This window comes from Stigmatopora argus, chromosome 16, assembly GCF_051989625.1.
Source record: "Stigmatopora argus isolate UIUO_Sarg chromosome 16, RoL_Sarg_1.0, whole genome shotgun sequence".
Lineage (NCBI taxonomy): Eukaryota > Metazoa > Chordata > Actinopteri > Syngnathiformes > Syngnathidae > Stigmatopora > Stigmatopora argus.
The window spans coordinates 6,928,999-6,950,318 of NC_135402.1; the positions used below are offsets into that span (position 1 = coordinate 6,928,999).

General features: G+C 36.9%; 2 protein-coding genes across 2 annotated transcripts; both read right to left on the bottom strand.

Annotated features, from left to right (window-relative positions):
• Positions 1–552: 552 nt before the first annotated feature.
• On the bottom strand, positions 553–3,131 carry slc31a2 (solute carrier family 31 member 2). Its single transcript, XM_077623106.1, has 4 exons — positions 2,865–3,131; positions 2,064–2,130; positions 1,552–1,777; positions 553–1,075 (listed from the first exon to the last, which is right to left on the bottom strand). Exons 1-4 carry the CDS (start codon positions 2,871–2,873, stop codon positions 910–912), a joined length of 468 nt encoding a protein of 155 aa, XP_077479232.1. The 5' UTR covers positions 2,874–3,131; the 3' UTR covers positions 553–909.
• Positions 3,132–3,666: 535 nt separating this feature from the next.
• Positions 3,667–20,897, bottom strand: arrdc1b (arrestin domain containing 1b). Its single transcript, XM_077622546.1, has 10 exons — positions 20,514–20,897; positions 19,149–19,274; positions 18,857–19,047; positions 11,974–12,084; positions 10,182–10,232; positions 9,148–9,302; positions 8,579–8,761; positions 8,100–8,276; positions 7,109–7,565; positions 3,667–6,260 (listed from the first exon to the last, which is right to left on the bottom strand). Exons 3-10 carry the CDS (start codon positions 18,972–18,974, stop codon positions 6,196–6,198), a joined length of 1,317 nt encoding a protein of 438 aa, XP_077478672.1. The 5' UTR covers positions 18,975–19,047; positions 19,149–19,274; positions 20,514–20,897; the 3' UTR covers positions 3,667–6,195.
• Between the last annotated feature and the right edge of the window lie 423 nt (positions 20,898–21,320).

Genomic DNA, 21,320 nt, shown 5'->3' on the forward strand with positions numbered 1-21,320 from the left:
AACACCAAATTACTATTCACGAGATTTCACCCATAAAACCAAAGCTTTATTCTCATATTGTACCAAAAATAAAATCACTGGGAGACATATAATGCTGTAGTCATTGGTATTTCGCCGATAAGCATCATGGGAGATGTAGTTCTATATTGAAAAGGTTCATGTTTGTTTCATTTTTATTTCAATAAAAAATACTAAACGACTGTTTATCTATTAACGATCAAACATTAAAAAATGATTTAAAAAAACGAAATCAAATTGCAACTTTGATCTGGCTCTGAAGATATTGTCAAAGTGGATTCTGGGGAAAAGATTCTATTTAGATTGGTGTTAAAAGAAGAAGCTAATTCAGATTCCTGTTTAGAAGTACTTTCACTGATTTTGCATTTAGTGAAATCTTATCCCCTTTGCTAAAATAACTGCAGTACTCGCAACACACCAACACCCAATTATCTAAATTGGAGACCAGTTCTAAATTTGTGTGAACTCCTGTAAAAATATTTAATTTTATCAAATTTCTTGTCACTTATTGTTGAAATAAATTTTCAGAGGCTATTTTGAAATTGTAATTGCTTTCTTTATTTAATCAAACAAATGCGTATTCAGATTATCAAAAAGTACAACAATATCAACATAAGTACCCTCTGGATTAGAAATTTCTACATATATCTGATCTCATTAACAATGTGATAACCGACAACGTTACTACTAATAATTAGGCAATTCCTAATCACAATCCATTTCCACCCTTTGAATTCATGCTCATGCTAATATCCCTTTTCCACTGAAGAACCAATGCATCTTGTCATTCTGATTCCCTGACATTTTAACAAATATGCTAAAGCGTCAAAACAGCTCCTTGAGATTTTAAACAAAGATGTAATCCTTTTAATCCAGGGCCTTTACTGTCCATCAATGTTGATCCAGCAGAGGAAATGAGATGAAATAGCCGAGTGCGGCACCCACAATGATGCCGAGAAAGATCCAAGTGTTGAAGGACATGACGCATAACATCAGCATGTAGCTCAAAGTCACCTGCACCAAGTGGAGCAATGTCTGGATTCCATGTTGCAACCAGCTGAGGGCCGAGACACAGTTACTTTATACATCCTTAAACTATTTCAAATTTCCTCCATCTAGCTATAAGTAGTGTGTAGGAGGTGTGTCGGAAATATTATCCACATCTTGAAAACGTTGTCACTTTCATTACCCACTTTGAGACTAGAAAGAGACAGCGCTGAATGTGGGATAGTGTTTGCAAACATTGTAAATGTAGTGTACACCTTAGCGTTTAGATAATGTTACCTCAGTTATTGAAAAGAATTTGGATTAAATATTTCTCTCTAACATCTGTGTAAATATCACATATTAAGACCCAATGAGTGGGGGGTAGTGGTGTATTTTTACTTCTATTTTATTACATTTGTGTTCTGCAGCTTATCGTAAGGTGCATGCTATAGTAAGGCGTTCCCAACTGTGGAATTTCAGACACACCACATATTTGGCAGCAAGACAAAAAAAATGTAAAAGTATTGCAGGGAAGTGAAAACCTACCTTTCCTTGTTGTTTGGAAAAAAAGAACCTGATTCTTTGGTTACCAACGAGCTTTCTGAGGTGCTGTTTTCAAGCCCAGTAGTGTTGTCAATTTGGGATGGTGCGCCGGTATATTGAGTCGAATACTGTGTCAACAATGTGCGTCTGCTAAGCCCAAACCTCCAAACTTTGAGAATTTCGTATAAAATTGTGAGCAGCATGACCACTATCACCGAAACAAACATACCTGAGGGAACACACACAGAAAAAAAATCATTAGATTGCTCCAGATTCTGTCAAACATTGTACAAGCATGAGACAGGGGGAAAAAGGCTCAAAAAGGGGTACTTTACCCATAAATTGGGTTTAATTTATTAAAATTGTCCCTGGGTGCTCAGGTTTAGAGTTTTCCTGCTACTTATTCCAATTATACTATCAACCCTAAATCCACAATGCTGCAAGTTACTATATCAATAAAAAATATTTCTATATATCTACAAGGGGAAATTGAGAAAATGGCAGTTTATGACTACCTCCAGGGCTGTTTACATGCCAGAAGTCAAAGAGCAGCGTCACGCTACTGGACACGTCAAAGACCATCTGAAACAAAAACAAAGAAGAGAAATATTAAGGCAATAGCTATTTGAATGGCACAATAGCCTTCACCTGCTGTCAAAAGGTTTGAGACACTTCCCCATTGTTATATTTATAAACCTAACCGTTGGCTCCATATTGATGGTCGGGGTTTTTCTGCACAAGTGAGGAGCATAATAAATTAAAGCTGCCTCACCCATCTTGGTTCATCACTCACCAATCCAGTTCCAGATGACCTGAGGGATACTAATGCTTTGTAGGGATAGCGGCTTACATGTAGCAGATAAGACGGAGTTGTCAAAACATATTGATATGATGGACCGCAAGATGATTTTTTTGTTTTTATTTTGCTTTTTTTCAGCGGTATGTCTTGTAATTTCTGATGATTTTCTCAGGACCGCAATTTATGGTGTGATTCATATCAGAACATTTAAAAATGCGACATCAGAAGAGACAACGTCGCCATTGACAGCCATAAACGTCCAATCCAATTGGACTGGGAGGGTTCGATCGCTGCCACCAAGTCAATTTACATGTATCGCCGTCAACTGCAATACATTAATTGACTCAAAAGAAGAAATAAAAATGTACTTTATATGGCATAACTTTTTTGTTTTTCTATTATCACTTACACACTAGCCTCGGGAATTGACAAACACGGGCAAGTTATATAGCATGCGGTAAATCCAAAGGTGTAATACGAATTGCTATCCCTAAAATTGAGTTTTAATAGAACTCACGGGCATCATGTTGAAGTTATTGGATGTAAGGAAGCCCCACTTGCACTTCTGGTGTTAACTCCGTTTTCTCATGTCAGCTGGCTGGTCATGGCTGGTGGAATGTTGATGCTTCGAGAGGGGGATTACGAGACAAGACTCGTTCTTTACACTCCTTGAGAGACAAGTGACAATCCACTCCAACTTCCTCGTGATTTTAGAATAAATAAAGGTCTGACGGGTAATTGAGTTCTAGCAGAGAATGTCGACTCTTCAAATAATTCCGGTTTATGTGGATTGCGCATGCGTATTGAGAAGGAAGACGTTTTCATTGTGTTCAGATAATTTTATATCATTTAGATTATTATCACAGTGTTATAGTGTTCATAAAATACTTCATTTACATTTTATTATAAATAAATATTTTAGATATGTTACCGATTACAATAGTATATGTACCACCAAGTCAAACTGTTATAGCGTGTCTCTTCCACAAGAGGTCAGAGTACGACAGGTTTCAGATTATAATTCTTTATGAGCAAAATTATCGCACTCGCACATTATGAACTATTTAATGGCTATGATTTTGGAGTGCAAAGTTTGCACAAAACGTGTAACTTTTCATCAACGTGAATATGCATATGTTCATTAATATGTATTGTCCCTTTATTAAATAAATCAAACTCAAATGTAAACCATCTGAGAATTTTGTCAAGTGAGCTATAATTCTATAAAGAGTGATATTTAAATATGCAGAGAGGAAATACAAACCATTTTTGTTAGCACCTATAGAAACAATGAAGTTGACATTTTCAAAAATGACCAATTACAAGTCAGATTACTTTATTCATCTATTGCACACATTTGATACATTATTTACATTAGTACATGGATTATGTGCATATTGCACTTTTGAGCCAGTCACAAGTAAAAAATAATAATAAAAACAGATACCTATTTTCAATATGTGAAGCAGGATGCTGAATATAAAAGCTCCCCAAAAAGGTGATTTTGCGTAAAGCCATTGAATCATTTGACCAAGAAAAATACAAAACTAGAGGTTTTTTTTTAAGTCGTTCCAGATGATAAAACTGCTACTTCTTTTGGCAATATAGGAATTGCACAAAAGTATTTCCGACAGCAGTTTCCCTGGTTTCACAACTCTATTTTTAATAATATTTTTTAACTGAGTGGCAAATGATAACCTGGGCGGCCTGGCGGCTGAGTGGTTAGCGCGTCGGCCTCACAGTGGAGGACCTGGGTTCAAATCCAGGTCGGTCCACCTGTGTGGCGTTTGCATGTTCTCCACGGGCCTGCATGGGTTTTCTCCGGGCACTCCGATTTCCTCCCACAGGACAAACTCCATCAAATACCCCAATAGTGAATGACAGGAACCAAATCAGCATAAGGCGTGCATTCATTCTAATACAAAACAAATGTACCATTTCCACTTTGCTTCTCGTAAAACCATTTTGATTCAAGATGTGCCAAACCTGAAATTCACATGGCAACATTGTTTGCTGAAATATTTTTTCAGTTCACATAGAAAATGTGCAAGAAAAAAAATAAAGCAGATTACATTTAAATCAGTGGCTTTTCAGTGCTTTCCCACTAGTCCACATAAAACTCAAGTGAACTAAAATCAGTGTCGTGTGTCCAAAAGTAGATTGCTTTGTATCTCAAGTATCATGACAGGATTAAATAAATGCAAATTTTCAATCAAAGTGAAACAATCATGCACTAAAACTAAATGCAGGTTGAACGGGGTTAAAGGAAATTATAGATTAAATATTCCACACAGTAGTGTTTGACGTCAATGTCTAACTATTTTTGGAAGGTGCTCTGGGAGCATCAAAATTAGATGACAATGGAATAAAGTCTTATTTTCCTGCATTGAGAAAAGAGACTCCCGTTTCACAAGTATGTTCGGCTTTAAACTATCCGCATTCTGTTTAGATCTAGTATCCTGTAGAGCAGGGGGCGGGAAACTTTTTGAAAGAGAGAGCAATAAACAATTAATATTTTCAAATGTTATTCCTTGAGAGCCATACACACAGTTTAAAAGTCAAAATACATGAAAATGTGCCAATTCTTTAGTCATTTTACCACTTTTGAAGTACAAAAAGTATTTGAATTCTTTTGACAACATTGTTTCGCTGTTGATAATCAATGAATATCAATGAGTATCAATGAGAGAATAGATGCAGAAGACTCTAATGAAAAAAAACTCAATGCCACAGTGCCGATGTGACGTTCCTATTGGTGCATTCGGGACTCGGCTCTCTCACCACCGGTTTCCATATTTTAGCTCAGAGCCATATGCAACCATCAAAAGAGCCACATGTGGCTCCCGAGCCATAGGTTCCCTACCCCTGCTGTAGAGGAAACAAAATCTACGCATCAAGAGAGCAAATTCAAAACATGACCAAAGAAAGACACTTGCGAATTCAAACACAATTCTCTTTGTGACTACAGGAATGGCTACTCACCAGCTCTTTTCCCACAACATTAAATAAAAGCATTGTTCAGTCTTGCACTTTCTGGTTGAATTACATTACCACCTGGTCTTCCTGCCCAGAAGCTGATTTACTGACTATTCTACCAGTGATGAAGGCAGATTTATTTTCTCCAACCACGTCTGCATCCAGCAGTGCGGCTTAGTCACTTAGGCACAAAGCTGAGTTAAACTGGAAGCAAAGAGGCGCTAATGTTGTCGACTGCTGACTTTGATTATCTCCACAGTTAATAATACAAACATAATTTATTCATAATACTCCCTCAAGATCCAGAAATGCACTATGATAGGAAAAAATCCTGCCAAGCAGTCATTAAATCTCATTGAGGTTAGGTCACTTATCATGATTCCACTTTCCCCAAATGAGCATGTAAGATAGATTTACTGGGTCTCACATAGCCGAGGTCACTTTTTGGGCTACTATGTGGCAGTTTGAGCACCATAAGATAAAATTCAACAGGGTTCACGTTGCTTTTCCTTGAAGCAGAGGAGTCAAATCATCTTTCTTAAATGCTCATTGAAATAACCGTGTTAGGACTGTTCATAACTGTACGATCCAATGAGAGAAAAAAAAGTGCATTTATTATTTTCCCGATATCACAATCTTTTTACTTGACAAGGACATATTCTTTGGTGTTGATTTCAACCAGGGTATTTCCATCAAACGGCAGGGCTTCATCACCTCTTGTTCTATTGTCTACTTTTTGAACTGAAGTTTCTACTGCAGCTTTCTTCATTAGTTGGGTGGAGGCTTTGCGACACACATATTAACAAAGAGGGATGCCATATTGCATTACTTTCTTTAGTCATTCAGAAAGGTTGCTTCATCACTCGCTTCTTTTATTCTCCAATGTCTAAACTGAAGTTTGTGTCACTGCAGCTTTCTTCATAAGTGGGTGGAGGCTCTGAGATAAAGATACAAAAAAAGGATGCCATGTTGTATTACTTTCAAGAGTCATTGAGAGAAGATAAAATTAGCTACAGAGAGTGCATGACTGATTATGACATTTGAAATGCTTCAAAGTAGTTGGAGAAATGGAGAAAACATGTCTCCGTATATTTGTTTATTTGAACATGAAACATAAGGTATAAATAGGATTTCCATATTTGCACATTTAACCCTATACGGCAAACATTTAATATTTTGAGCAATGTGATAGTTTTTCCTCTGGTAAAAACTGAAGTATCATTGAAATATGTTACATATTTATACATTATCCATAACGCTTATCCTCACAAGAGTCGTGGTGGGTACTGGACCCTATCCCAGCCAGCTATGGGCAACAGGCGGAGGACAACGTGAATTGGTGGTCAGGCAATTGCAGGGAATGATACAGTTTTACGACAAATTATATTTGCAATTTTGCAGGTTTTTTTGTTCCCAATTTTAAGGTTTGGACTTTAAAGAGTTGAAACAGTATCAGCACCACAAAGAGGCTCTCCATTAGTGCATCTATATAGTGTTTCCCATAATGTGCTAGCTTGCAGGCTGAGTGAATGTAAGTTTTTAAAATATTAATTATTAAGATTATTGGAATTTTGAATATTTACGTACTTCACGAGTCAATTTACATTGTGTATCCCTGATCTTTCAGGTTAGGTACCATTTCCCCAAGAGAACACGAAATGTAAAGGCAAAAAAAATGAATTCCTTTTAACTCTATAGAGATTAAGAAAATTGGATGAATTACTTTGGAGTAAAAATGGAAACCAAAACCAACAAGGATGACTTGAGTGATACTTTTGTGCTTACCATGAGGATAGTCCCAGCTACTGTACTCTGGAGGCAAAATAAGAGAACAGGAAGTAGGCACAGGCGTGGGGTCTCCCTCAGTAAAGAAAGGTATGGTGGCCCCAGTTGAGACACAGAACAAGGGGGACGATGTGTTGGGTTGTCTGCGGCCAGGAGGCAAAACTGCGCTCGGTGCGTGGCTAAAAGCGCTCGGTGACATGCTTACAGGTTGACCAGAGGGATCTTGCTGAGAGTGACTCTTGGTGGGGATCTCCTCGCTGGCGTCGCCGACTGCATACAGCTCTTCATTGTCCTCAACTGGAGGAGCACTAGGTGTCACTCCAGCTGCATTGGGTACAATATTCACCTCGCAGAGATCAGGAGTGGAAGCTACAGTCCTTGTTGGAGATAAATTTATGGCAATGTTCCCGATGCAGATGGGCAAAGTGACAACTGCTTCCGGAGATTTTAGTGCTACCTGAAACCACATGCACAGTATAAGTATATAGCTAATTACTAAATAAAATATGACAATATGACCAATGACTACAATACCTTGTAGCTTTATAATATAATTGCTTGTTCAAAAATGTTTGTTGACCAAACAGGAGAAACTGATTGTTGGGTCTCCCTTAATTTGTTGGATTTGATTGGGGTGGCAGAAAGTAAGAGAATAGTTTGCACCATGGTAACAGCATTAAATTACCACAATCAGAACAATTTCATAATATTCTAAACCGTCTAATGTGGCCAACTGTCTTAAAAAAGGAACTATAGCACTAGATTTATCGCACATGAACGCTGTAAATCTGTCACCATCAACTATTCATTAACAAAAATACTTGAAAGAAATAATAGCTGCTATATTGTGCAGCAGAACAAACAATGTTCTACTATATGTCAAACACTTTGTGTATTGTTTTTTTTGTAATGCTTTGGTCAAAATAAGTGCCATTTGAAATATTGGAATAAATTGGTATTGCAAATATACCATATAAGGAGCCCCACAAACCTGAATGAAATAGTCAATATCTATGAGGCTGCAACCTGTTAACGCTGACTGAGGAAGAGGTGGGACAATGATCTGTTCTCTCCACTCAGCGTGTTTTCCTGCCTTCACTCCAGCACCCTCCACTTCTGCAATGGTTCGCAGGTCAAACATTTGCCGCCTGGTCTTATAAGTCACTTTCTGGTAAGAAAACAAATACAAGACATGCATTAAAATTTGACGATAACAACAAATGCAAATCAATCCTTCCTTCTTTACACATTTACCTATCTTATCGTCAGGATAAATGTTAGTTTCCTTTTAAATAACCCAAAAATCCATTTAATCAATTTACCATTCTCGCCCTAAACTGATGACATAAGAATAACAAGGCAATAAAGATTTACAGTAATTATAAAGGATTCAGGGACAAGGAGGTGATTTAAAAAAATGTAATTCTTTTAACAAGAATTATTAATTAATTTCTATGCATCAGACTTTACCTGTATGAGACTTGCCAGTACACATCCGGTGTCCTTGCCAGACTTGTTGTGGATCTCAGTGGCTAACCTGATAACCTGACCCGGGATGTAGCCTCTGAGGTCACTGCGAGCTTTCAGCATAAGAGTCCCGGACTTCACCAGAAGGTAGTTAAATTTCTTAGTGGTCACAGCATAGTTCATGAGCTGTAGAAAAAGAGAAGCAAGTAGGATGATTTCTACTGAAACACATTAGTTCCAGATCATCAAAAACGGGCAGCATTCATTTATCAATTCTGTGGCATCTCCAGTTTTCAGAGCCTCGGGAAAGCCAGATGCCCTATTAGCTGTGAGATGGGGGTTAAAACAACCACTAGCATTTAGGCCAATCCTACAGAATATTGTGTTTCGGTTGCCAGGAGGGCCCTAGTAGAAGCTGGAGAGAACCCATGGAAACACAGACCTTTAACCATGAGTCAAATTCATTAATAACGTGTCACTTGTGCTGCTCTAAGAATCTCTCCCTGAGGGGAAATTGAATAAACCTTAATCAGGGCTAAAGGTTAATGTTTATTTAATATAATCTCACTTACATCAATGTCAGGCACCTCATTAAGGTTGAGAAGGTTGAGAAGGTAGAAGGGCCTCTGGGCTTTGTGGTCCTTGTTAAAGCGAGGTGTGTCAATGGCAGCTTTCACACAGTAAATAATCTTTCCAAATGGTCCTTCGAAAGAAGTTGGTACTGCGGCTGAGAGAGTGTCAGGTGAAAAAAGAAACATTTTAACACTTGGGTCTTTGTGAAACTCTTCTTTCTTTGTTTTAAGACATCACACTTTATAAAAAGTCTATCGAAGTTTATCTAAAATGGTCCGGCCCACATGAAATCGAGTTGACGTTAACGCGGCCCGCGAACCAACCCGAGTCTGACACCCCTGGTGTAGTGTGTAGTGCATCGGTATCACCTTTTTGTTGAAATTAAAGAGTTAACCAGCTTCACCTAACCATCTGTGTTCAATTTAGAGGTTCAACTCAATCCTTAATCTGTGCCCTTAAATAAAAAGGGGAAAAACTTGTGAATAGGGCTTATTTCATTCTGACACTTCCGAAAAAAAAATCTCCCACTGGCTTGCCCTACGCTCTCTCAGTCGGAGAGCATGAGAGGGGGCGAGGAAAGGCGAGGGGGCATGACGACCAATTAAACTCCGACTGCACAGCAGGATAGAGACTAAAAATAACCCGAAACCCCTTGTGATTCAGCCCACGCTAAGTGTAGTATGTGTAAGATAGCAAACGTCACTGTTAGTATGTTTTCTCGATCTTGAGGTGGCTCAGTCACACTTTTACGAGAGTTCAAAAAAATATATATAACATTTTTTTGTAGTTTTATTGCCAAATTATTGCGATCATTGATTGGACAGTTAAGCAGCATTGTCTGCCATTGATGGTGCTAGACGTCCAATGCATTCAAAGCGGAAGGGCGGCAGCCAATAAATGTTTGTTCATTACTACTATCGATAAACTAATTTGAAGCAGGGTGCATCTTGGCCAAAGGAAGGATAGATTTTATTTTTTGCCTCATTTCATATCAACACTATAGTTTAGCAAGCCTTTAAAATTTAATTCACACCTGGGATGAGGAACTGGAAAGGGAAATTGTGTTCACCTGCTGCCAAAGTACCTGTGGAGAAAGAAAATAACAAATGTTTAGCACCTGAAACACAGAGCAAACACAAATGCAAGAAATACAAACAAGAGGGAAAAAATGGAAAATCATTTACAGGTTTATAGACAAACATCGGAACTATAGCTCATTGAAGATTTTATCCAGATTCAAACATTGGACGTCAAGGTAATGCCATGCATATTTTTCCAGGGCGATAAAGTTGAACTGATAAAGAGGTTTTGTTGTTCAAAAGGTAGTTAAACAGATATGTTGTTTGAAGTGACCAACTATCAACAGAAACTAGCCAACAAGAGTGATGTATATATCCAAGTGACTAATGGCTAAAACACGTAGCTGGCAAAGCCTTTTGCTGCAAGGTTAATCAATGATAATACATAAATAAATAAAAGGCAAAGCAGCAATCGACCTGGGAATGAGTGCATTCTTCTGCAACAGTACTACTTTGGGTCAGCATTCTTTTAAGAACCTGCCCTTATGGATTATGGAATAATGATGGCTTGGATTGGATTTCAATGATGTCTGCTCAAGAGCTTTTATTCTTTTAAACATTTTCAGAATTCACACAGCTTCAGAATAAAAACAATCCACGTTTACAATGCAATTTGTGCCATTGTATCTGTCAAGTTAAAAACTAAACTGGAAGGATTTGAGTTGTTACTGCTGTGAAAAGATCGGGGCCCCTTTTCAAGTTTGGGGCAAAATTTGAAGAAAGTAGAGAGAACTTGTATCTATGTAATGTATCCATTCATTATAGAAAATTGATAGTCTTTATCAAGCGTATTATCTTGAGCACCTGCAACAATTATTGGATTTACATGCAACAATATTGAATGTTGTTTTTATTAATGAATGTGACATGACTATGATGTTTGAATTTTCAAAAATACTGAGTTTTTAAGGTGCTTAGGTTGATTGGGTTTGGTGCTTTGACAGCATTCTTTGGCAGTTTGCTTCAATTGCAATTCTGTCTACTAGATTGGCAAGAGTAGGAGTTAGATTTTTATATAGCATCACAATGAAAACACCTTGAGCCAATCTGATAATTAATAGTCTAACAGAGTTGACAGCTCATTTAGGTCAGAGTGTAATAAATTTCTCCTCATGCCACTTTTTCCAATTGGTTTTCTTGTTTAATGCAGGCATGTGCATGAGTATGTGTTGTGCAGACCATGAAAAGTCAAGTCTGGCTGAATTTTATGGCAGAAACCCCAAAAAGCCAAATTCCTGATGACACAATTCCATATTCAATTCATACTGAAATTTTCTTTTATCTATTCACAATTCTGGTCAAGTTTAACTTGTTGTGTTTTCCAGTCAGATTACCACAAAAGAAGCATCTGAGGTCACATAAGCACACTAGACACATATGGAGGAATCCTTGGTCCATAGCACAAATTGTTTGTTTTGTTCTAAAGAATAACACCGTTTTATCTGTGTGGTCATCTGTCACCGCACCTGTCTATCTGCTTATGTGGTTCAGCCCACAGGGTAGACAATTTTGAAAAGAGATTGAGATATGGAAATCTTCACAATAAAGGGAATGACAGGGAGAGGCGGAGTCATTCATTATTTATGCGCTGCTCTGTTTGGAGTGGACTGAAGGGCTGATTATGTTGTATTATAGTTCTCATTCTTATTGATCTACAGATTTGACAATTAGATTTTTAATTATTGCTCTAACAACAATTACTACAATTACAATATTTATTATTAAGCCAGAGGATTTTCATATTACCTTTGTCAGCGACAGACAATGTACTGTTGAAGTATTGCTCCTCAATAGTCCAAGACGTGTCGTTAACTTTGTTGGAAATTCCACATGAACCCTGACAGTTCACCTTGATGGCTGTAAAAAGAAAAAAAAATACGATTGAGATTGGGATTTATTTTGTTGATTAATATAAGGTGATCACCTTATATTAATCTGATATATTAATTAACTAAGAGGAAATACAATTAAAAAAACATATCTTCCAAAAGTTGCAGAATTTAAGACCATATTAATTCAATCACACATATAAGCAAAGTATAAAGACCATAATATCGGAGTGTACCAGCAATACTTAATACAGGATTAAATACTGCTACTTGTATAGCCACATATACATATGTTTTGCAAAGTTATAAAATACAAAGTTCTATACTAAGTCAACCTGGTGATAGATATACAGTATATAAAAATATATGGCTTTTTCAGCATTTACAAAAATCATAGAGTCTGAATGTGTATATTTGCTTCGAGGTCATACATTTTGAAAATGTGCTGATATTTAGAACACCAATAGAGACTCTATAGTCACTAAATATAGCAAATTATGTTGCTAAGCTACCAACACGGACAAAACACACTTCTTCCCCTTTTGTATCTTGGGCACAAAAAAGCATCAATACTTTATTTCATGGTTTATTTAAACTTCTTAAACATTTGAAAGGCCGCACAGACTGCATTTTGCACAAGACAGGGTTGTATTTCACAGTATATCTTTGATATGATACTAAAAGACAAATAACAGAAAGTACAAACAAACTAGGCTTGTTCCAGTTTTGTAGCACACTTTTTTTAACGCGCCAGCTGTTCAAAAGGCACCTTCTCGCCATATTTCAATTGAGCTGCCTTTACAGCTGTTGAGTAGGATTTTGGTCATGACTGTAAAGAATATTAAAAATGTCAAACATTTTTAGCCGTTCTAAGGCTCATGAATTATACATTAGTGGCATGCAATTAAAGTTAAATACTATGAAGGAAAAAAAACTACGTTTACCTGGGGCCCTAACCAGCGTGTATTTCTGTTTTTATTCATTTTGATTACATTAATTCAGTGTTAATTAACATTCTATTAATTTATACATTTCTTTGTAATACAAAAAAAACCAATAATGATCAATACATATTTAAAAATACTACAATAATAATTGTTTATAAGAGTTTTTTTAATAACCAAAAATACGCACTTATTCCCCTATATAAAACATTGTAATTTTGAATAGCAGTCTAATATAGTGCCCAGTTTCCATGAAAGAGTTCACCGGTATGTTAACGACCAATGACCAAGACTTTTGTCGATCACGCTATTAATAGAAAACATATATTGGATCAGTAAGGATTCAAAATATTTTAAATGAATTTGTTGTCAAGGTGTGTTTCTTATAATACTGTGTAGTTCAATGTAATGAAATGTAAAAAAACATAATTGACCAATCATTCCCTCATACCTTTAAGTTACGTAATTCCAATACACAAAATAGACGTGCAAACAAAGAAGCAGATGGCCTCGCCAGATTGTTGGCACAATTTCATGGAGGAGCGATACCCTAAAATAAAAGCAAAAACACGGTTGAGCCTTTGCATAATCCATATAAATTAATGTGTACAATAGATTGACTAACAGCAAGAACATTTAATACAATTGTCTTTGTCTTATCTATTAAATATGGATAAAAAGTATTTGCTTAATATTACAATCTGTTTGTATTTAGATTTTACATGGTATCACAACTTCACTAGAAATACTAAAAATAGTTTTATACACAAACGGTGTTACTATAAATACTAGGTGTCAAAAAGAAATACTTTTTATTGATTCAATTTTGAATATGGAACATATATTTGTATTTGATCCCATTTATCAAGACTGCTCAAGATGTACGTGCATTGTTATTGTTTTGACTGCAATAAGAGCTCATCACAATATGTTCACATTGGAGAACAAACAATGCATTTCACTGTCTTTGGGGATTTCACCAGAGACTGTGAGTCTACAGATAAATAATGGCCACTGTCTCAAGATACGTATGGAGCCAGATGGAGCATAACAAGAGAGGACACATTTGTTTGAACTTCAACCCAAATAAAGAGGACAGTTTCTAAAATAAGAAAGACACCATAGATGCTAAGAGTAACATAATTCAACAACAGTTTTTTTGTTCTTTTACTGTGATAACATAAAAAAGTGGTATTTTGATTCTCACATTTCAGTCCTTCCCTGAGGTAGAATATAGTAGTAGTATATCAACTTCTGCTAGGGTTACACAATTTAGGCCAATATTTAACGTTTTCAAGCAGGAGCACACATTGCAAAAAAACTCAAGGTGCACCACCCAGTTGAAAACATTCTAATTTAAAACAGTCACCTATATTTACAATTTAATGTCATTTTCATCAAACTTTTAACATAAAGAATCAAAGAGTAGTTAGTCTGCATACCCTGAACAACTTCTGGTTAATGTGATGTAAATATAAGTAATGTACTGATTTAATTATTGTAACTTTATGACTTTTTACCCCAAATTGACTTCAACCTCTTAATATTTTTAACGTAAAAATCAGTTTTGTGGTCACACAGACTTGACATCGACAAAAGTTGATGCCCGTAAAACCGAACAGATTCTAGTTAAAAAATAAGCAACACTACGACTTTAGTTTTGTAATATTAAGTGTCGAATTTTACAATATTATGACCAGTCTAGGGTGTTTGCCCCAAATCAGCTGGGATAGGCAAACCCTTGGGAGGATATGTGGGACAGTTGGTGAATGAATGAATTTTGTAATATTACAATATGGAGTTATTTCTTATATTTCAGTTTTAATCTCATAATATTAGAATATATGATTTCTTGGCAAGTAATTTCCGGTGGCACACCTGACCGTCGCTCACGGCATGGTGGTTGGCAAACACTGATTTCGGCTACTCCACAACCGACAGGAAAAAATGGCTCTGACCAGTTGTTGAGAAGCTATGCGTAAAACATGCTCTGACTCAGCAGCCAGCTGGATTTGTTACCAACACATTGGAGTTCATCCAAATCCGCTTTATGGTTCAATGAGAGTGTACGCAAGCAGAGACAATCCTGGGCTACTACCCGGCAGAGGAGACAGTGTCGTCAACAGTTATTCTAGATGGGAGTCAAACACTTTACTGAAATATGAGAGCACATTCAAATCACTTCAATTGCAAAGCCACACTGTACACTGGCATTGGATAAAATTCCATTAAAGGAACACTTCGTTTCCATTTGAAAAATTGAGCATTCTGTCTAACTGTGGCGTTTTAACAAATGGAGAATTACATGTGCGACTTGACGAGCGTGAGCTTGTTGTTGTGCTCATTTTCTTTGTCACAAAGCCTGTACACCCAATTCAGGAATTTGAACCTTCAGGGCATATTTTTTTTGTCGAATGTTGTGCTTGTTTTACACTGTTGTTAGCTGTGTGAATTGATTTTACTTTAGTGCAGGAAAAAGAAAGACAATAAGCCATAAGGTATTGTAAAATGATACGATTCAATACCAGGTCTTGAAAAGAATAATTACTCATTAAAGCTAAATGCATTTTTGCTTGAATGAATTTCATTTGTACTCTATATTAACACTATGTTGTTGTGTTATGTTAGTATTGCGATTTAAAGAGTTGATATGGTGCTTTAAATACACAACAAAAGTAGTTTCAACTGTGTTTCCAAGGTATAAAAGAGGATATTACCTTTAAGAATCTTCTGTGATTTTCATAGACTCAAAACACCCTAACTGCTGGTTACTCTTAATTTGTTGTAATATGCATTGCAATACAACGAGATTGGATTGAAAAGGATTTAGAAATGAACACTGCATTGATTTGACATAAATCCTTGCATGTTTTGAGGCGGAGATAAGAGGTTTAACCCTGAAAAAGTTACATCATAAAACAACCAGAGGTCTTCACTACGTCATTATTTCAGAGCATCCGCACATGTGCTCAATTCTTTCCATAGATTGCTATTAATAAAAACATTGCTTTTACTATATTAACTCATCCATTTTGCTGTAGATCCTCTTGAATGTATCTCAGCCTGTGGATTTTTAAACTAATGTAATTATCATTAGACATGATGGGCTTTTCTCAAGAATAAATCAGCATTTTTTCCCTACAACAAACCAAAATCTTGCTGTCTCATTTAACTGCAAAAGTGGAACAGTGTTGGAAGGGGCTGGAGAGTGGGTGAATTAAGTGTCTGCTTATCAGGAGTGTGCAGGAATCTTACAATACTCCTAAATTATTGGCAGAGGAGAAGTACTGTTGGTTTTGAGGGTCAAAGGATGGCTTGATATTTTCACAGTAACTGAAGCTCATGCAAAAATTCTGCACTGACTGCAAATGAATAAATTCCCCTAAAATATCAAAGGGTTCACTAGACTAGGCAATTATTATCTTTATTGTAATTGTAATGTAAGTAGAACAAAAATTGGGGATGCTCAGGCTATGGTAAACCATCATATCTACTGCCAATTATTATTATCTCTACTCCTCCTCAACATAAATCCCCTTAAACATATGAAGATAATCAATAAATATAATGATGTCATCATCAATATTACATTGAGACAGTGAATTCCGTTTCTAAAATATTGAGTTGAGTGCGTCTCACACGCAAGCACAAAATAACTGCACAGACAAAGGAATATAAATTTACAGTCCACCTTCATATGTCTTGAGCAATTAATTCTCAATTGCCCGTGAACCTTCCACCTTGAGGCAGGATATAAAGTGCAGAGTTTTATTGTTGCAGGGGCTTGGCCCCTCTTAGTGCACATTAGTGGTATAATTCCATCTACTGTATGTTTCAATGCTATTTCTCGTCCCACTGTCATCTGACTGAGTGATCCATCAAATTATTGTATTATATTTCACAAACTGTCCAGGCTAATTCAGAAAAACACAACTCCTAATCTAAAGACAAAATCCAAACATCATGGACACAACAGACCTTATCCTGGTTCAGCATGATTCAGATTCTGTCTTGGGAATTGAATAATCAGCAGTCATGCTTGAGAGGCGCTGTAGCGTTGAATGTAAAATGCAGGCTCAGCAATTATGGAACATTAATTTTAAAAGCCTGATTTGGAGTGCAATGCAGCTTAACTAGAATACCTCTGAGGAGAGGTCAGAGGACTGCAAGGAGCTTCTTCTCACTATGAAGCTGGTGTGAAAAGTGTTATTGTGAGCACAAAATAAACATCTGTGTGCACCATGGATCTTTTTTGTTTTAGCAGTGACAAGAGTATAGAACTACAAGGGTGAACTCAACCAGACACTTGGTGGAGCAAATCTGAGACAAAAATGTACCACTGGACTCAGGCTATTTTCATCGACCGGGTCTTTCTTATCAAAAACAGCCCGTTGATTACTGCAGGTCTTGGTTGTTAGGCTGGACATACTGGCAGGCATGAGTTAGCACATCGTCAGACACTGCTCAAGGGAAATGCCAGATTGGAGAAACTTCTAGACCATAAAAAAGGCTAGGAACAAGCCTTTGGCATTGCTGAAGCAGACCAATATAAAAGTTAGTATGTAAGTGAAGGTGAGTGACACCCTGGTTTAGTCATTTTCTGAAAAAATACTTTACGTGAACATATATGCCCATTGAAAAGTAATATAGCCCACTTTGGCTTCATAAAATTCACCCATGGGTACTATTCAACTCCCTATGACTGTTGTTTAGTACTTAGGTGTACATTTGTACCATTTTATATTGTTAAAGAGCTTTGGTTTCCAAAGTTTGGTGCAACTTCAAATGTTGTTTTCTTTAGTTCAAAAATGTAGTTCACAGAATAAATAAGCAGTTTTCTTCACTTACATATTATTTATCAATCACACAGGTTTCATTCATTCATTTTCTGAACCGCTTATACTCAAGGGTTGTGGGGGTGCTGGAGTCTATCCCAGACGACTATGGGCACCAGGCGGGGGAAACCCTGAATCGGTGGCCAGCCAATCAGAGGGCACAGAGACGGACAACCATTCACGCTTACATTCATACCAAGGGGCATTTTAGAGTTCAACCAGCCTACCCTGCATGTTTTTTGGATGTGGGAGGAGTACATGTATAACATGCAAACTCCACACAGTGAGTAACGACCTGGGATCAAACCTTCAACCCCAGAACTGTAAGGCCGACACGCTAAACACTTGTCCTCCGGGCCCCCTCACACAGGTTTAATGGCCCTAAATCTTCAGTTGCAATATCAGGTTTTATCATTTGAAAAATATTGGGCCACGTCTTTACAGTACTTCAACCTTTTTGTAAGTTTTCTAAGAGTTTGGTGCACAATATAGAATTGTATAGCCATTACAAAAGCAGCTTTCATTTAATGTTGAAAGCATGTCATCTGTCAGAGAAGTCCCTTTTCTAAAAGGATCGTGTTTGCCATACAATGGACCTATTGTTCATAAATAGGGAACAACTACTGAGATCATTCACCTTAATAATACTGCACTTTTTCTTTGAATGGAGCCCCGGATTTTACACTTATATTTTAAAAAAACATCCCAAATGTACATGCCTCCCCATCTGCTATCGAAAAATGAGTACTTGATGACTTTTTCCTCCAAGTACCACAGCCAAACAAGTTTATCTCAAGTAAACACAAGTAGAAGCCTTGATGTTGTCCAAAACCTGGCTTTCAAATGACATAACATTGGCCAGGAAACCACAGAGAATCAAACGTGAAAAAACAAACATTCATTTCACATTTACACCAGCAACAATAAAACTTTGTCCGATTTGGGTATTGAGCGCATCCTCCGACCAAAAAAAAAAACATTCTTTTAAGAACATATTCAAGCAGATAGATAGTAGTATTACCTTTGTACTGGAGCGAGTTGCTGAGCCGTATTTTAACAGTTCCGCCAATGGACTCTCCCGGACTGTAAACCACCTTGTTGTTGGCGAAAGTGATGTCAAATTCTTGAAGCTTCCCCATGATTGCGCTCCGTTTCACGTTCTCTTTGCACGAAGGCGCAATGCTCGACTCTCACCTGCTGGCTGACAGGCTGCTGCAAAGAGAATTGACGTCACGGAGGCTGATCATCATGGGAGGGACACATTGACGCGTCTGTTGGCCACCATGAATGAATGCATGCTTCATATCACTTACCCATTTCAGACTATATGTACTATACAGCTCTGGGGTCGAGGGTTCGATTCCAGGTCGGCTCTCACTGTGTGGAGTTTGCATCTTCTCCCCGGGCTTGCGTGGGTTTTCTCCGGATACTCCGGTTTCCTCCCACATCCCAAAGACAAGTGTGTATTCTTACAATAAATCAAATCAAATAGACTTTATTATCAGTTATCAGTTCCTGTTTACTATAATGCTGTACTAAATGCATTGATAAACAATTACTGAACATACAAACGTGAATTTCAGAACAAAATAAGCAAAAGGAACACGATTCTATTTTGTTAACACCTAGTTTGAAACACACAAATACAGTGAGACATGAAATATCGCTATTAACTTTCTACCTCATAGTTACTATATTTAAATATACAGGTATGTCTGCCTATGTTATTACATATAAACAACAAATTCAATTCAACTCATTTTGAAATCAGAAGCCAGTAAAAACCTTTAGATTACAAAAAAGAATCCCTTTATAATGGGAATTGGTAATGACTTGGTTACAATAGTGTAAAATGACAATTGTATGAATATATTTTGATATTTATTATTCCTATTACAGTTTATCATTAGCATTTGTATCATTCTTTTCATATTTTATCATTCTTAATCTGTGATTAAGGGCACGGTAAATAAATGTGAATCTATGTCACGGCAGAAAGACAATGGTTGCCAAGTTACCCCCATGTATCCATGGAAATCTGATCAAGTCTTTATTCACCCTGCTTCTTAAGTTTACTTGTATACTCTCCATGTGCAGCTTCATTCATTAATAAGCCATTCTAAACCATACATGTTTAGTTAATATCTGAAGTAAGAGTAAGAGTAAAACATCACATGTCACATGTAATGTACATAACATAAGGTGAATACTAGACTACTTTCCAACCTAGTAAAGACTGTCTTTATCATTGAATAAGTCAAATCCAGGAAAGATGACTGTTGTGATGAACAAGATGTATTAAAAGAAGTCTTGATGATAGTAGATAAACTGAAATAGGGTCAATGTCTTTACTGGAACTACTCTAACGTTATATAAAATCAAAATGTCAATATCTTTATAACTTGTCATGCATTTGGGTATTATGTGAAACGTGAAAAGTCAACAGCGCCACTTAGTGGGATTATTTCAAAAACTTCTAAACTGGAAAAACATGGTAATTAGATTTCCCATATTATTATAACGGTTATTCCTGTAATCTGGGTTGATTTACAAATACCCAGCAAAAAAACAAAGGTCAGTATGCCTCAGAAGTTTGATCATTTTCCTACACCCCTCTGATACCATGGTATATAAATACAATACAGCAAAGCCATCGATAATTAAAACAATATATTTACCATGTATACTTTTTAGTTCGGCATCCATGGCTTGGGTTTTCATCCGAAGTCCCTCCCCAGATCCATCAATCTAGATGTAGGTCACCTGGCATTTGTCACCCTGTGGTAAACTCAGGAAATGCTCACAGATAGCCTTGTTAAAACAGCAGCTGATTAACAATGATGCCATGTTTACCTGGAGGAAATTACTGTGGCGGTGGGGGGAATTTAACATGCATCAGAATTGGAGTTTAATTTACTTGTTTTGTGAAGGTCAACAAATAATGCAACTATTCACAACTGTTGCTAACACTTGTGTTTTACTCCATTCTTAAAATAATAGATCCTGATACAGTATATAACTGCATACAAAGTATTGGCTGAAATCTGACAAGCACACCCACAGTCACAAATTTTTGTTTGCATATTACAATTACTGCCCAACAACTAAACACATTTTACCAGAACGTCCTGTTTGCTACAGAAGCCCTTTTTAAGACGCTTATCTATTTCACACTCTTACATTATTAAGCATTGTGCTCAGTGAAAAATGAAATATTAAATTATTAGGTACCCCTGGCTCCATGACAGCCGATGACAGCTGACGAATGATGATGTAGGGCTTCCGGTGTCGGCCCAAGGGCTTGGATTCACCGTTCTGCATACATGGAAACCCTAAAATGTTTACTCAGTACAGTTGCTGCATGTTTAGAGTTGTTATAAGTAAATGTTAGCAAATAACATGCTTTATAGTACCCAATACACTCAACTCACAAGGCTTCATTTTCTGCTCCAACACAGTAAGTGTGAAATCACCCATCGGGAATT

Coding starts and splice junctions, on each gene's coding strand:
- slc31a2 (XM_077623106.1), bottom strand. Junction 1,778..2,063: donor GCATGTAAACAGCCCTGGAG/GTAGTCATAAAC, acceptor GTGTTCCCTCAG/GTATGTTTGTTTCGGTGATA. Junction 1,076..1,551: donor TTTCCAAACAACAAGGAAAG/GTAGGTTTTCAC, acceptor CTCGGCCCTCAG/CTGGTTGCAACATGGAATCC.
- arrdc1b (XM_077622546.1), bottom strand. CDS start 18,974: ATGGGGAAGCTTCAAGAATTTGACATCACTTTCGCCAACAACAAGGTG. Junction 12,085..18,856: donor CAACTCGCTCCAGTACAAAG/GTAATACTACTA, acceptor TTCTTTTTACAG/CCATCAAGGTGAACTGTCAG. Junction 6,261..7,108: donor TAGCTGGGACTATCCTCATG/GTAAGCACAAAA, acceptor TCTTTATCTCAG/AGCCTCCACCCACTTATGAA.